General features: G+C 44.0%; 1 protein-coding gene across 5 annotated transcripts in view; it reads left to right on the top strand.

The window, feature by feature from the left end:
• Positions 1 to 230: 230 nt before the first annotated feature.
• The window catches only part of cpeb4b (cytoplasmic polyadenylation element binding protein 4b), a 34,280-nt gene continuing 19,132 nt past the window's right edge, over positions 231 to 15,378 (top strand). For 3 of the 5 annotated variants that reach the window (XM_037119064.1, XM_037119063.1, XM_037119062.1), the window contains exons 1-3: positions 231 to 723; positions 1,556 to 2,790; positions 13,160 to 13,250. In XM_037119064.1, the coding sequence (XP_036974959.1) occupies positions 1,603 to 2,790; positions 13,160 to 13,250 (1,279 nt within the window). In that variant the 5' untranslated portion in view covers positions 231 to 723; positions 1,556 to 1,602. The remainder of the gene's footprint in view (positions 724 to 1,555; positions 2,791 to 13,159; positions 13,251 to 15,378) is intronic. The other 2 variants (XM_037119066.1, XM_037119065.1) reach the window with 2 other exon arrangements.

Here is a 15,378-nt window from a genome sequence, read left to right as displayed (position 1 = left end):
GGGGTTGGGTATCTCAGTTTTCTCACGACCTGGTACCGGCTGCATCGTGAAAGGACAGGACCGTGCTGGGAGGATCTCTCTCCCGACCTCAGTGGGCCGTGCTTCTCAGCGGCGTGGCTGTATTATTGGTGCACGGCCGCTCACTGTTGTAGAAATACGACAAGCCTGCCGGTCAGACGGCCAATCACAAACCGAGGTGTGGCTCCAAGGGGGCGTGGCCACGGCACAGAGGGGCGGTGCTAGAAGCGGAAGTGTGTCTCGGCTGATCTCTCGCTGTCATTCGGCCACGGTCGGTTACAGGAGAGAGGGGCAGCCAAGAAGCACACAGGAATCGGCTGGCTCTGTAGGAAAAGGACAGTGAGCGAGGAAAATATACCGAAATCAAACGAACAATGAAACCGATCGAATAAGGCTTGTCGAGAGAACCGCGGCCGAGTCTGTTTCACACACTGCCACGTTAACAAAGCTCTTTGATTACACGGTCCAGATTAGAGGCAGCGGATAGAGAGCTGTGTCATTGAGCAGGCAGGACACGTCAGGAGAAGGGAGAGAGAGAGAGAGAGAAAAAAAAGCTGACCGACTGCACTGTACGAGTCAGCTATCACATCGCCGCTGAAAAGCTTTGCCTGACGTACGTTTTTCTTCAAGGACACCACCTTGTTCTCCACCCGAGGGAAGTATCTCGACAAAGACATCGCCGAGGTCGAAGGTGGTGATCAGAAGGTGAAAAGAATTTTTACTCGCCTGTGTTCAAGCTGTCTAGCTAGCTAGCATTTCTGCCAACGGTTAACAGCTAGCTAGCTAGCTAACGTTAGCAATGGTTGAGCAACGGTTTGGACATGTTAGCTGGCCAGCTAACGTTTGTAGCTGATTGAAGCCGCTTGGCTGTCGAATGTTACCTGAAGTGTAATAATGAACAATACTGTGTGATGCTGTTCGACCAAAGTAAATAAGTGTCTGATTTCCATCTGATAAATGTGGAGGTTGGGCTCTCTATAGGCTCCTGACAGCTGTCAAAGAAGGTCGAGGGTTTTTCTTCTGAACGTTTTGTTGGTTTATTGTTAATATATTCAACAGTCATCAGTATTTCGTACTGCTGTGTTCTCTGTGAGGTTACAGTGCGGGTGATTTATTGTCTGTCAGTTGGTCTGCGTTAGGAAACTGTCTTCAAATGGAGAATGTGTCGGCTCGACACAGCAGTGTTTCCAGCTATATCGGTGGCTGCCAGCAGCTCAGCTGTGGACTTACAAGCTGGCAACGTCACGGGGTTATAATTAGCTAAAGATGTAACGTTAACTGGTTGGCTTTTCTCAACTGTCCAGACTTATAAGGGTATATTTTTCAGTGGAAGAATGAGCTCATTCAGGACAGTTTCATGTGAATATTACATGTCTAAGAGTCAAACAGACCCAGCAGAAAAGAAAGATCTATTCTGTCATTAGAAAATGTCACTGGCCATCACCTAGTTGTTTCTAAATCCCTTGATCTATAGTGGAATGAGAGAGGCTGACTGCTAACTCAGTGCATGCCATCCTGTGTGCTCTTCTCTCAATAGGTCCAAACGATCACGGGATAGCATTTGTGTGTGGGGGGAGAAAACAAATGGGGGATTACGGGTTTGGAGTCCTAGTTCAAAACAACACTGGCAACAAGTCTGCATTCCCGGTCCGAATCCACCCGCATCTGCAGCCCCCACACCACCACCAAAATGTGTCGCAGAGCCCTGCTGCTTTCATAAACAGCACCACAGCCGCAGGGAATGGCACCACGGGAGGCTCTCCCTGGCTCTTCCCTGCCTCTGCCACCCACAACAGCGTGCAAGACGAAATCCTGGGGGGGCCAGAGAAGCCCAAAGCACAGCAGCAACAGGAAATGCAAGAAACGCAAGAAAAGCAGCAGCAGTTGTCCCCTGGGAGTCACCAGGAGGGTGGAAGTGGTGGGATCATTTCAGAACTGGAAAAAGCCCGGTCAGAGGAAGCCAAGACAGACAGCAGCGTGTCAGAAGGAAGTAACGGAAAGGAGAAGCAGCTACGTCTCGAGTCTCCTGTCCTGACAGGCTTTGATTACCAGGAGACATCTGGTCTTGGTGGGACTGGCCAGGTCCAGTCCAGTACAACCTCGTCATCACTTACTGGCTTCAACAACTGGTCAGCTGCCATCCCGCCGGCGCCATCAACCATCATCAATGAGGACGTCAGCTTCTTCAACCCGGCGTCTGCCAACAATGGGCCCCTCCTGTTCCAGAACTTCTCACACCACGTCAGTCCAGGTTTTGGTGGGAACTTCTCTCCCCAGATTGGACCAGCGGCGGCCTTGTCCCAGCACCACCCTGCTCCCCCGCCACACCCCCACTTCCAACACCCCCACAACCAACACCAGCAGCATCGACGCTCACCGGCCTCTCCACACCCTCCGCCGCCCTTTCCGCACAGGAATCCGGCTTTCAGCCAGTTGCCGCATTTGTCTAATAGCCTGAACAAGCCCCCGTCCCCCTGGGGTCCAGCCAGCTACCAGAGCCCCTCTCCCTCCCCCGGCTCCTCTACCTCCTGGAGTCCCGGAGGAGGCTATGGTAGTGGTGGCGGTGGCTGGGGAGGGTCTCAGGGCAGAGATTATCGCCGAGGGCTGAACGGCGGGATGACCCCCATCAACTCTATTTCTCCACTGAAGAAAACCTTCCCCAACAACCACGTGGCATCCCAGAAGTACCCTCGAAACAGTCCTGCAGGCTTCAACCCCAAATCCTGGATGGATGATGGAGTCGGCCGCAGCGATAACATCTTCCCCTTTCAGGTCAGTTCGCCTGTTATAGTCTCACTGTATGATTTAGCATTTACGCTGGAATACTATTCCTTTTATTAACACATTGTGCTGTTTATTCAATATGCACATTAGTGTGGACATATGCTGCCTGAATGATTAAACATCTGTGGTTCATTTATGTTAGCCATTAATTTTATTACAGAATGTTTTGTATCCGCTATTTTTAGACAGGGGGGCAGGGCATGGATTTACATGATGCATTTATTACTGTATTAACTTAGAAGTCAGTCGTTGGGTGCTGTACTTCCACAGCTGTATGTTCCTGATGATGACTAATGTAGCTCTGTCACTGCAATGGTGTGTGCCACATATAAGGGCTGGGGGTGCTGGAGGGAGGAGTGGGGGAGGCATCATGGATGGAGAGAAAAAGATGGGGAGAAGGATATGGTAATCTGAGACGGAGGCTATAAATGGGGAAAGCGATTACGGGAAGGAGCGCCTGAGATTGACGGTCTGCGACGTAAAGTAAAATCTAGATTCACTGGAGATCACGAAGACATCGCCATGTGATTTATTTTTATTCCGTCCAGAAACAAACCAAAGGAACCAACAGAGGTAATACTGTAGATTGATGGCCCGAGCCTAATGCCTAATGATTTTTCAGGATTATGGCTTTATTAATCACCCAGGTCACGGCTGCCATAGCCCAGCAACTCGTTTTCAAAATGCCAACCTATTTGTAGTTTAATTTTGAGTCCACACACAATGAAGATAGCTCAGATAATTGCATTATCACATGTAGGAAACAGCCGATAGGATTGATGGAGAGAGCTAAAGGGAGCATGGCGATAAATTCATTTTATTGATCTGGCTCTTGATTGATAGTGTCGTTCGGTTGAAGAGAGAAAGGTTGCTCGAGGCCCAGCTAGTCCTGATGAACTGATGAAAGGTTTCTTTAAGTGCTTTGCATATCCTCAGCCCTCTTACAGGACAGTGTACCTTCTGCTCTGTCAAATTAACTCCTGGTCAGTCATATAGTAAGTACTTGGTTACCATCAGTTCCCAATGTCATCTTCAATGGAGCAGCAGATAGTTTTAAATTGTCTGAGTGATTGCTCCCCTTTGTAGTTTCAGCAGTCTGTCAATAGCCTAACAGCATTACTAATCGGCCTTAGAGACCACCAGTGAGGGGCTACTTCATGGCCATCCACGAGGCGAGTCAAAGCCATTCGCCTCCTCAAAAAGAGCAAATTACCCCAATTAAAAAGTTAGAAAGTGATGCTTGCCCTGACCTTTTCAGGTATTTCCATATCTCCATGTGCAGTTAATGACTCACATTGCACCACAGGCCAAGCAGTACCAAACAGTAAGGACGTTGTTCTGACATGTCCTGACATGTCTTGAGAATTTTTTGCTGAATAAGTAGCAAAGCTTAGCTCTGAGCAGCTATTTATCATTAGCTAAGAGCCTAATTGCTGTTGGTAGTCATGGGGTCAGGTTCATATCAGACCTATTCCAAATGATTAGGGCCTCAAGCTCAATATATTATGGAGTCATATTGTGGTCAAATCAACCCCTACAAGCAGCATATATCATTTAAACTAGCACTTAGCTCTGTTAGCATGCACTCTTTTATCTGAATTGTGAGTCTGTGTCCATTTTGAGCAGTAGAGAGGCCCTTCTGTTGCAGACTTAAGCTAAAGCTAGCATTACTGTAGCTGCAGTATGTTGCTCTGCCAGATCAGCCAAAGTAGCATTGTCCTCCTGCCCTCTTGATTCTGCAAGGGCAGATGGAGGATGGGTGCAGAGTGGCCTTACTGTGTGTGTGTGTGTGTGTGTGTGTGTGTGTGTGTGTGTGTGTGTGTGTGTGTGTGTGTGTGTGTGTGTGTGTGTGTGTGTGTGTGTTTGGCTGATTATCTACGTATAAACCATTTACAAAGAACAATGATTTGATTATAAAGGCCTAGATTAGAAAAAATATTAAGATGTGGCCTACGTTGACAGTTAACCCTTTAACTATTTGACTTGTAACTGATATTTGTGGAGCTGCTGGGTGAGCTCCCTGACTATCAGTAGGTTTTTTTAACCATACAGTGCTTGTTGTCACAGCAAATATCTCTGCTAAGACCTCTGCTTTTCCTCGAGCACATCTCTTCTCTGCTCCTGCATCTATGCATGTAGAGAGAAGTGAGGCTTGGCATAAATGCAAATGTTTGCTTAAGCAGATTCCTTTTTTGCCTCACTTCAAGCTGCTAAATGTGGATCTGCACCGTTTTGCCCATTTTCACATGTTCCACTGACATCTGAATTAATGTGGCTTCTAAATATTGCTTCATGTATAAAGCAACTTCCAGGAAGCATTTAGTCTGTGAGCCTTGGAAACTAGGGTTTGGCCTAACTAAGGTGTTTGTTTCCTGCTTATGAACCATATATCTGTTGTTTTTCTGAACCGCAAGCTGACGGTATTGTTCCACCCTCTGTAATTGAATTGGAAAATGTGTCATTTTAGTGCGAGTATATAGATCATGTTGCAGCGTCGAAGCTGTCACTGTAGAAACCACTGCTGAATTATTACACAGGCAACCGAGTGTCAAGTTTACTCGTCAGAGGTCGACTCGGCGTAGTTCAGTCTTGAAGATCTGCTGTTGTCTTTTCATTCAGTCCCATTCTTCCCACAGAAGAATTGCTGTAGCCAAAACCAATATAACACAATAGCTTAAAGAAAAACTCAGAAAGGTGCTTGTTGAGATCACGATCTGTTCAGATGACTGATGACACATGCAGACTTACACAAGGCACCCCCAGGTTGGGTAAGTGCAATACTGTAGCTCTGAACCAAACCTACCCCATGAGGAACTGTTGTCACAGTGTTTCACAGCTGCCGCACATAGTCTACATTTTAACACTGACACAACAGATGAAGGATCAGTGGCTTTTGCTTTTGTCTTCCCATTGTTTTGTCTGTGTACAATCAGAGTTAGTTTGTCACACTGTTACTTTCTTTGTATCCTTTTGGATTAGATGCGATTGTAACATGTGAGTCTACATCGGCAAGTAGTTGACTCCCATAAAGTAGCACGTGTTTAACATTTGCAGTTAGATGCTCCTCAGGGGATAGGAACACACTTTTCTGCCCGTTGTCATGCATGTCTTGGTCTTGTGAGCACCTGAGGCCATTGTGTTCATGTGTGTGTACATGAGCAAATGTGGAGATACAATTTAAGAACAAGGTTGTGTGCCATTTTCTGGATATTCTATTCAAAGTGGTACACCGAGGGAGAAAATATTCCAGTACTGTGGCTATTGCTGCAGCAGGCAGGCCCACTGCTGTATTAAAGCAGCTTTAGTATTGGGGATGGGCTCCAGGCCAGGCGCACTGCTGCTAACTGCTATGTAGCACAATGGCAAGCTAGTAACCAGAAATTTGTACTTAGGTGCCAGAAAAACCTTCCATACATCCCCTTTTCTTACTTTCTGTCCTTCTGCAGATTAGCTACACAAACTTGAAATGGAGGATTGTTGGGGGGGGGGTAGACCCAGCAGACAGATGCAGTCGCTGCCCTTCCCGTGTCCTTCATGGGACCTTATTTCAGCAAAGATATGAATGGTGGTTAAGGTTGAGAGATGTGCGATTGTTTTGAGTCCATTGCACTTATTACGCATTACACAATTACATATATGATGTCAAAAATGAAAGTCAAGAAAGCCGGGTAGGTTTAAAGATAGAAAGTATTTCGTTTTGTGTGACACTGCTCATTGAACCACATCATCATCAGCACCAACATGGCCGTCACACTGCTGCAGAAAATGTATGAAAAAAGGTGAAAATCCCAACAAATCTGGCAACCGGTACAGTTACCTGTTAGCTGAGTTAGTCAGTTTTGTCAGCGTGTTAGTACACAGGACTTGCTCTACAACGTATTTACTCTACATACAATGTCACGTACATGACGGCTGGATGTATAGTCTTGTCTCTGAAATAAGGTCCCATTAGAAGGGGAGGGACTTGCCTCTGTATCCCAGCTGAGAGGCAAACACCATAAACATGTTGACAGTCAATCAGAGAGGCAGACACCATTTCATGCTTACAGTCACACCAACTGTTGGCTAATTTAGAGTTGCCAGTTAACCTAACCTGTACTTCTCATGACTGTGGGAGGAAATCTTTGCCTTGTTTTCTAATTCCTTGACTGTGAAATCCAAGGTCAGAGGCGTGCTGCTGTGTCAGGTGTACTGGGCAGCTTGGGATTGGTAAATTTGGCCAGTGAACCTGCAGGACCTGAAGGCGGGTAAGCCAGGACAGGATATTGTCTCAGTAAGCTACTTGAGTAACCGTTGGTCGCAGCTCCCTCCTTACTGTTTGTGTAGCTTAGATACGCTGGAGCCTATAACAGTGCTGTTATATGAAGGTAGGTTATTAAACCACCTGCAGTGGAAACAAATGTTGAGCACCTGTGGTGAACAACATCAAGGATTCATAGAGTTATGGTGCCTGGTTCCGCAGGACACGTTCATAGTGAGTAAACCTTGTTCTTTCCAGGTAGCTTTGCTGCCTTATATTCATGATATGTGCATGAATGTCTCCAAACAAACATTCTGAGCCCTTAAGCCCATAAAGCCTGACGTTTCAGCCATTACCCCGGTCCTTGTGACACTGGTGTTAAATGAGAGAAAGGTTTTTTTAGACTAATGAGTGGCCTGAGCTGTGCTGGCAAGCACATAACTCTGCTGCTCATACAGCCTCATTGTGCCCTTCTCACACCCTTGACAGACGCTCTGAAACTGGAAGAAAAAGAGCTCGCCTGCATGTGTGTGTATGTGCACGTACCCATGTGTGCACGAGCCCTAATTAGTCCCTGGACTGTGTCTTCTGCACATGTGTCTTAACAAAGGAAGAAGACAAAGCAGAGTCTATGTGAAAGTGTCATATTCTATTTAGTCTAGCTCATTGCATGCAATAAAGGAGTCGGTGAAGTCTAATCCCCTAAGCAGTGCAAATAGTGTCCGGAACCCCTGCCTCTGTCACTCCTGCTACGCCCCAAATGCACACGTACACACAACATGCAGCCAACACTGGGTAATGGGTTGTTTTTGACAGTAGGGGGTATTTAATGTCATTGCAGGTCTTTGAAATACTTTGACCAGGATGAAACATAATCACAAGCATCAAAAGCTCAACCTGCTTCCCTTTCCTGTCCTCCTTTCTTCTTTTTGTATTTCGCCTTACCTCACAGCGAGTTCGCCTTCCCACTCTCCATCATCCCCCTTCTTTCATCTGCCATTTTCCCCTTCCCTTCTTTGCTCTGGGCTTCCTCTCTCTGCCTCATGTCTCACAGATGTGATTAGAGGCACACAAAATCAGGAAAGAACGGCAACAATCCTACCAATGAGTCGGAGGTTGATGTCGAAATAATGTCCAATCTGTAAAAAGAAACCTCGCCCTTGCTGTTTTTATCCTTACCATTCTCACCACCCTGTCACGTTCTCCGCTCTTTCACCCTCCCTCAACTTCCAATTTTCATTAACGGGCAGGTGACATGGAAGATTAATGTTTGAATTAATCACCCACAGCCTGCTGTATTTAATCATTCTTTACATCCATACATGCCATCAAAATATGAGGGCAGTTGCCGTGCCTGGTCTGGTGTGTGATGCTTTAGATTCAACCCGCTGCTACAAACGATCTAGTCAGATTAACTCAACAGTTAATCAGATGCAACCCTCAAAGGTTTAATTTTGGGAATGTTGGTGTGAAATAAATAAGCCAGATTTATTGGATTATTTTATCGTTGATTACGCTGTTATGTATTTTGTAGACTAATAGATTAGTTGGTGGTCTGTAACATTTCCAACGCCCAAGATGACAATCCTCAAATGTCAAATGAGTTCCCTGTCATGGAGTAAAGAAATCAGGATATATTCATAATTATATAAACTCATGCTCAACTATGCTAAAGGTCATTCTCCTCATAAGGGGAGTCATTTCTAAGAAACGACACTAAATGAAACTGCAGGCCATGCTTATCTAATCTAATATGCCCAAATTGAGTTCCGTGCCTTCAACAACAGCAACAGGGATGATTCCATCGTCTGATTTACTTCATGTGTGCACAGCCTCTGATCCACTGAGTGCTTTTTGATGATTTCAGATTTGATGATGCTTTCACAGTTCCAGCACCATCCTGGTACATGTAGGTCAGTCCAGTACACATTTGTTCATTCACAGTCAAAAGTTCAAGCCTCGGCAGAACGGATCAATCCATCATGCTGGTATCGACGGTCATGATAGAAGAGGGGTGTGTCACACTTTTTAAATCCTTTTAGTTTTACTGCATCATGTGGATTATATTTTTACTGTTTATACACTGAGCTACACTTCAGTCCTGCCTGCAAATAATAGTGTCGTGCTGTGTCTTCTATGTTTATACCTCTGGCCTTGGGTTAGCGTGGGCAAGCTTTCATAGATACACATGATGTGGACTGCACTGTCAAATGTGTGTGTTTCTCGCCTGCAGCTTGTGTTTGTGTGTGTGTGTGTGTGTGTGTGTGTGTGTGTGTGTCCGTCTGTCCGTTCATCTCTGGAGGTGACAAACAACCATGACACTTTGTGTGTAAGTGTGTGTGTGTGTGTCAGCGATTATCTGTGCACGCCCCACAATCTGTCAGGGATGAGTACTTTGCTGGTCAGCTGGCCAGTTGTTGAGAGAGAAGGACACATGATTCTGATGATTAATCACCGCCTGCACCGCTCTCGGCTAATGCTTAGCAACTGCAGAGCGCCATCCAGGCCTCATGTCCATCTCAGCCATGAAATGAAGTCCCATTCTCTTGAAACAATGTAATAGGATTACCATGGAATACCACAGCTGCTAAAATAAGACAAGATGGTACAGTAAAAATACTTTTCTGCTACCTATATTTGTTTGTGTGCTGGCCTGTGCTGGGAGTCCAATCCCTCACTTTGTCTTGCTTTCCTGTCTTTGAATGTTTGGTTTAATTGACCTAAAGCAATACCCTAAGTCCACATAAGATACTGAGGCGGATATGAGAAATAGCGAACACAGTCTGGCCTCCATCCCTGTGTTGATATTTGTTTTGAGGGAGAGATCGGCTCTGGGTGTGTTCTTCTTAACATGTCATGTCTGTTTTAGCATGTTCCTTCAGTCAGTGTGGGAAATCTGCACCAGCCAGGATTGCTGGTAAGATTTTGGCTACAGCTGGGAAGTTCGGCTTTTAGCACCAGCCAGTGTGGCTGACGTCCAACCAGGCTCTTTGGCTGATCAGATAGTAAAAGTAGCTATTGGATTTTTGGGAGCCAATGCAGACACCAGACAGTAGATAAAAAAGTCAGTTTCCCGTCCGACCGACCCTTGGTCATGTGCCTCACTGACGCGGCATGTCTGTTTTTCTGAACCCTTTAGCATTTGACCCCTGTGGAGTTCACGGTGTAATGTAGTATACTATAAGCTTCTCTTCCCCTCAGGAGGTTTTGCTCTCAGACTGTTCTCCACAGATATTAGCCCGCAGTTTGACCTGGTTAGTGGACAAATACTGGAAAGGTAAGGCATGGCTGCATTTGTTTGGAGGACAAAGTGTTGAATGGCTGTACAGATAGGTTACTTACAGGTTGACAGACACATTGGCTAATTCTTGTTGTGCAAGGCTGGCTCATTATCAGTCAAGTTGAGGCCAGAGCTGCTCACACGCTGTCGCTGTCAGGAGGTTTTTCAGGCTTTTCAGGAGAGGCGAATTCAACATAAAAACTACACATTCATCATCAGCACTCTATTCCAGTCGTTTAATGTTAATGTGTCATTTTTAACCTGGCAACAGCAGCCCACATTTGTCACCTTTCTCCTGTTTTTGCTTGAGAAGGATGTGACTTCGAGTCTGCACAACAGACAAATTACAAGTCTTCATCAATCAGATGTCATTGTCAGCTGTTGCTACACGTGACTGGATGAACGCACTGCTGGCTTTGCTGGTGCTGGTTTTTGCTTCTGGTTTTTAAACTTGTATAAATATGGCAGCTCTTCACATGCACCCAGTTAAGTTGCTAAATAAAGTTAGAAGCTGTTGCAGCTTTTCAACACCCCCTTGTTCACAAGATTAGTAAGCTTCGAAAGGTTGTGGTCCACGACACCAACTAAAGCCTCCCTGATTGGTCTGTCAGCATCAAGTCATGCTCAGTCAACTCTTAAGGGGATGATTTTCAGACGTGAATCTCGACGCAAAAACTGAGCCTGAAGAGATGTTGATACTTCAGCGATCTCTCGCTGAAGGTTTTTACTGGTGTTAAATTGCTTGTTTGTGTTTTAAAAATTACTGCTTAGAGTTCTGTTTTGACAGTATCTCTGCAAATAGTTAAGCATTGGTTTCTGCAGTTGATATTACATTTTTTTTTTTGTTTCTTTTTGTTACAGCTGTAGCGGTTGATACAATAGATATGATGCACACAGGAAGAAAAAAAACAGCTTTATTTCAGTCGTGACCAGGCAGTTAAGGAAAGAAAGAACGAATCGTGACTGAGCGTTTTAGTCATGATGCTCACCGTACTGAACAGCAACTTGTAGCCAGAAGAGTCACCGGCTCTGTGTGGTGTGAGATCTCTGACGCACAAAAGAGGAATAGAAATCTTTTTTTAAGGTATTTCTGCTTTTAAGGTGGCAGGCATGTGGAGTTCTGACTGGGAAAAATGGGGAAGAGACAGAGGAACGAATGAGACAGTCAATCCCGTGATGTTGGGGCCCATGAGACCATCAGTGCCAACTCTAAAAAGTAAACAAGACGGATTTCATGTCGTGGTCTTCAGCAGCATGGTCTCGTGGTTATTCTGGATTGAGGGGAACCAGAGGAGTCGATCAGTTTGTCAACAAGTTGTTGTCAGCGGCTGCATATTTTGTTTGGTTGAGGTGGAGTCGAGACTGAAGCCTTATCAGCATGACACGTGTGTGTGTGTGTGTGTGTGTGTATGTGTGTGTGTGTGTGTGTGCGTGGGCACATGTTCTTGGTGTGTGCATATTTTTTGTCCACACAATTTATGGGTGTTTACGCACATAGAAATATTTCCAGTATGGCTGGAATGCCAAGGATGCTCTTGTTTTAGGCGACAAAGCTGTCTGTCAAGAACAGGCCCGGCCCTATTGTTGTCTTCTGTTGTGCTGAGAGTTTACAGCTTAGTTAGTTAGTCGTTTAAAGAAGCACTATGTAGTTTTCATAGACTGATTTATTTCTTTAAATGCCTAAACAAACTTACTAAACTCTCCTTTGTCATGACTGAATAAACAAACTGTCCTTAAAGGAAACAGTTTCACACTGTTTTACTTTGTTTATATTTGGCGGACCCTGCCGCTTTCTTACTTCAGACTGTCTTCTGTTCTATATAGTGCCCCTTTATGTTACTGCCCTGATTCCGTAAAAGTAGGGATGTTGTTTTAAACATAAATAAAACAGAAGGTTATGATCTTTTTGTCATATAATCAGTACAAAGACGATGTTTTTAATGCTGAACTTCACTGCTTGATTTTTTAATGTTTTCCACAGAATTCCAACTCTTTTGGAGTCGAGGTTCTAAGAGAAAGAGAAATGTGTGCTGACAACAGAAATGAGATTTAATTAAGAGTTTGTCTTATTAGAATAAAAAACATTGTGTTACTCTAACATTTCACACCTGTGGCATTGACAGGGTTATATGAGCTGCTGTTTGGTGGCTGAAAAACCAAAACAGGAGACTGAAAAACAAACAGTGGCCCCTGAAAAAAAAATCTTTTTTAATAAGGTTGATCCAACTTCCTTTTTATCTCAGTATTTACTTGGAGAATATATTAGCGAATCACTTGAGATTCCAGTGATGCTTATGGGAAACTAGGGCCCGCTTCTAATTTGTTTTGTTTGTCGCTGCTGCTATTTAGGCCAATGCCAGAAGTGTCAGAATCTTAAAGCAGGAGGCCAGCATGCATTCATATCACATTTTTTATTGAAGCATGGAAGAAAGAAGTATTTCACCTTTTGATACAAATGAACTGACCTGTCATGTCTTTTGTATTTTTCTCTGAAAAGAAAAGAATGAAGAGAAAGCCTTCATAAATAACAGAGAAAGTATCTGGCTGCTCCTCTGTATTCATCTCCCAGATGATCTTTAGTAGAGTGTAGCAGCCAGAATTACAAAGCAGTATATTTTCTTGTGTAAATTGAATTCAGTGATGTCTCCTCTGTGTGTGTATGTGTGAGAGCTTATTGGCCATCTTAGGTTAATTGATGCAATGCCACATTAAAAGATGTAAATAAATCTAAATGCTCCTGTTGCTCCTATGAACCTGCTGGTCAAGTGTTCAGCGAGGCTTGGAGCAGGTGAAGAGAACTAACGAGGGTTTCTCCTTTTTTTTTCTCCTCTCTTCAGGAACGCACCAGGTCGTTCGACAGCTTCAACATGAACACGCTGGAGAGCTCCCTGATCGACATCATGAGGGCTGAGCAGGACACCCTGAAAGGTGATGATGTCACCTGTCAGTCAAGCACACAAAACGCTCACCAGACAAGTAGAAGTGCTGCTGTTATCATTTTACACTCTGTCACAGGATATTTTTAGCACAGGTGTGATGCACAGGTGGAAGTAACTGTCACCACTCGCATGCTTAAAGACTTGACATATACATGATTATTAACACCAAGGGTGCATAATAACACTTATTGTTTAGTAATTCACCTCCATTGTATGTGTCACCTCACTTAAAATGAGTTCAGAATAGGGCTGTTTAATATGACAATACATATCGTTTCAAAGTATGCTCTAGAATTGATAGTGTAATTTGTAACTATGATACATTCCCTTGAAAGAAAACGATATTCAGTACCATTTTTCGATACTACAAAGAAAACTGATTAATTAATATCTTATATCAAAAGATTGAGCATTTTTTTCATCTATAAAAATATCTGAGTGAGTCAAATTGCTGCCAGAGAGAAGAGAGCGTATTGATGCTGCAGAATTCAGGTATTGAAACTGTCTGTATATATTTCTATATTTTTGTCAACAATACTCTATTGTTTATTTCATTTTGTACGATTTACAGCAGTATCTTTTGTCATTGGACAAAGTTTACGTTATTCTGCCTGACACTAGCATGAAGGCAAGACAAATAAATATGGAGGAGAGTGAACATGACACAAAACAGGGAAATTCTGAATGGGAGAAGGACTCAAGCCAAGACGATGCAGAGGGAACCTAAAGGTCGACTTCTCCTGGTTGGACTTAGAAAATAGAACTTTGCAGACTATCCTGCAGACTGGTCCCCACAAAAGACTCAAACCCATTAACCCTCTTTCAAATAAGATAAGATAAACTTTGTTATCTCCCAGGAGCCAGCAGGGAATAAAAACAGTAATCGTCACACAGATACTGAAGCACCCTCAGTCAACACACAGGAGGGACAGAAAATGATATGAGGCTACAGAATTACATCAGACAGTACTGACAGAGTGTACGGATGAGAGCTGCAGGAGTACAGTCAAGTGCTCAAAACAACCCAGATGTTGTAAGAGGCTGTTTCCAGTGGCACCTTTTTATACTTTATGCACTAACATGTTTACATTCTGTCACATACCTAATTGAGAATTTGAAATAATGAAATACCTCATGAAAATTGACATAAAATGTGTTATATATCGGGGCTATCTTGATATTAAAGACCTTTATCAGGATGTGATAATAAGGCCATATGGCAACAACACTGTTTTCAAAATGTACAATGAAATCTGCAAAATAACAATCAAGCCTATAAAAACCGTTATGGCAACATATGAACCACAGTAGAACTAAATGTAAATGGATCCTACGCTTCATAAATTCACTTCAAACACACGTGATAAAGATAAATGTGCAGCATGACTGGATCTCATCAGCCAAGCAGCCAAAGGCAGCGTTACACTTGAAGGTAGAGCTGATACACACTCACACTTATTCACAATTTAACGCCTCGATTCTTAGCAGAGAAGTTTCACTTCCTCCTCAGGTCAGACAACGAGACATTGTGTCTTCTTTTGGTGTTATGATGAGCAGTAATAAGAAAGGTTAGCCTGCGTAGCAGTCAGCTCACACCTCTCTTCCTCCTCCTTCCCTCTTCTTCCCACTTTGAATTAGAAACAAAGAGTATTTTCTTTTTGTGCCTCAGTGCGGTGCTGTGAGTACGACCTCTTTCTTGTGCATTTTGAGAAGGAGATGCAAAGAGAGTACGCGTCTGATAGAAGCTTAGGCTCTGTGTTTAGGAGGGGATTTGAGAGAGAGGGAAGGACTCCCACTGATCTGAAGTGAGGTTGTTTGCCATTGTTGGTTTCTAATAATCTCGGCTGTGGAGCCTCCCATTCTACAGGATGATGACAGTGTTTTTTACAGCACAGTGACGCACGGTTGTTTCAACACAAATACAAGTTGCTGTTGTCAGTATTGTGAGGTTTTGGTTGTGTGTCTGTTCACAGAAAGTCCAGTCAGAATGAATATATTTCCAGAGACACTGACAGTAGCACAGCAGTGTTCCTGCTCTTTAAACCTCTCCACTGATTTGATAATTGCTGTTGTGCTCAGTTGCCCATTTATTTCATCTCGCTAAAACAATGCAGTCT

Source organism: Acanthopagrus latus, chromosome 13, assembly GCF_904848185.1.
Source record: "Acanthopagrus latus isolate v.2019 chromosome 13, fAcaLat1.1, whole genome shotgun sequence".
NCBI lineage: Eukaryota > Metazoa > Chordata > Actinopteri > Spariformes > Sparidae > Acanthopagrus > Acanthopagrus latus.
The sequence above is the reverse complement of the archived record's forward strand: the minus strand, read 5'-3'. Positions and strand labels throughout refer to the sequence as shown.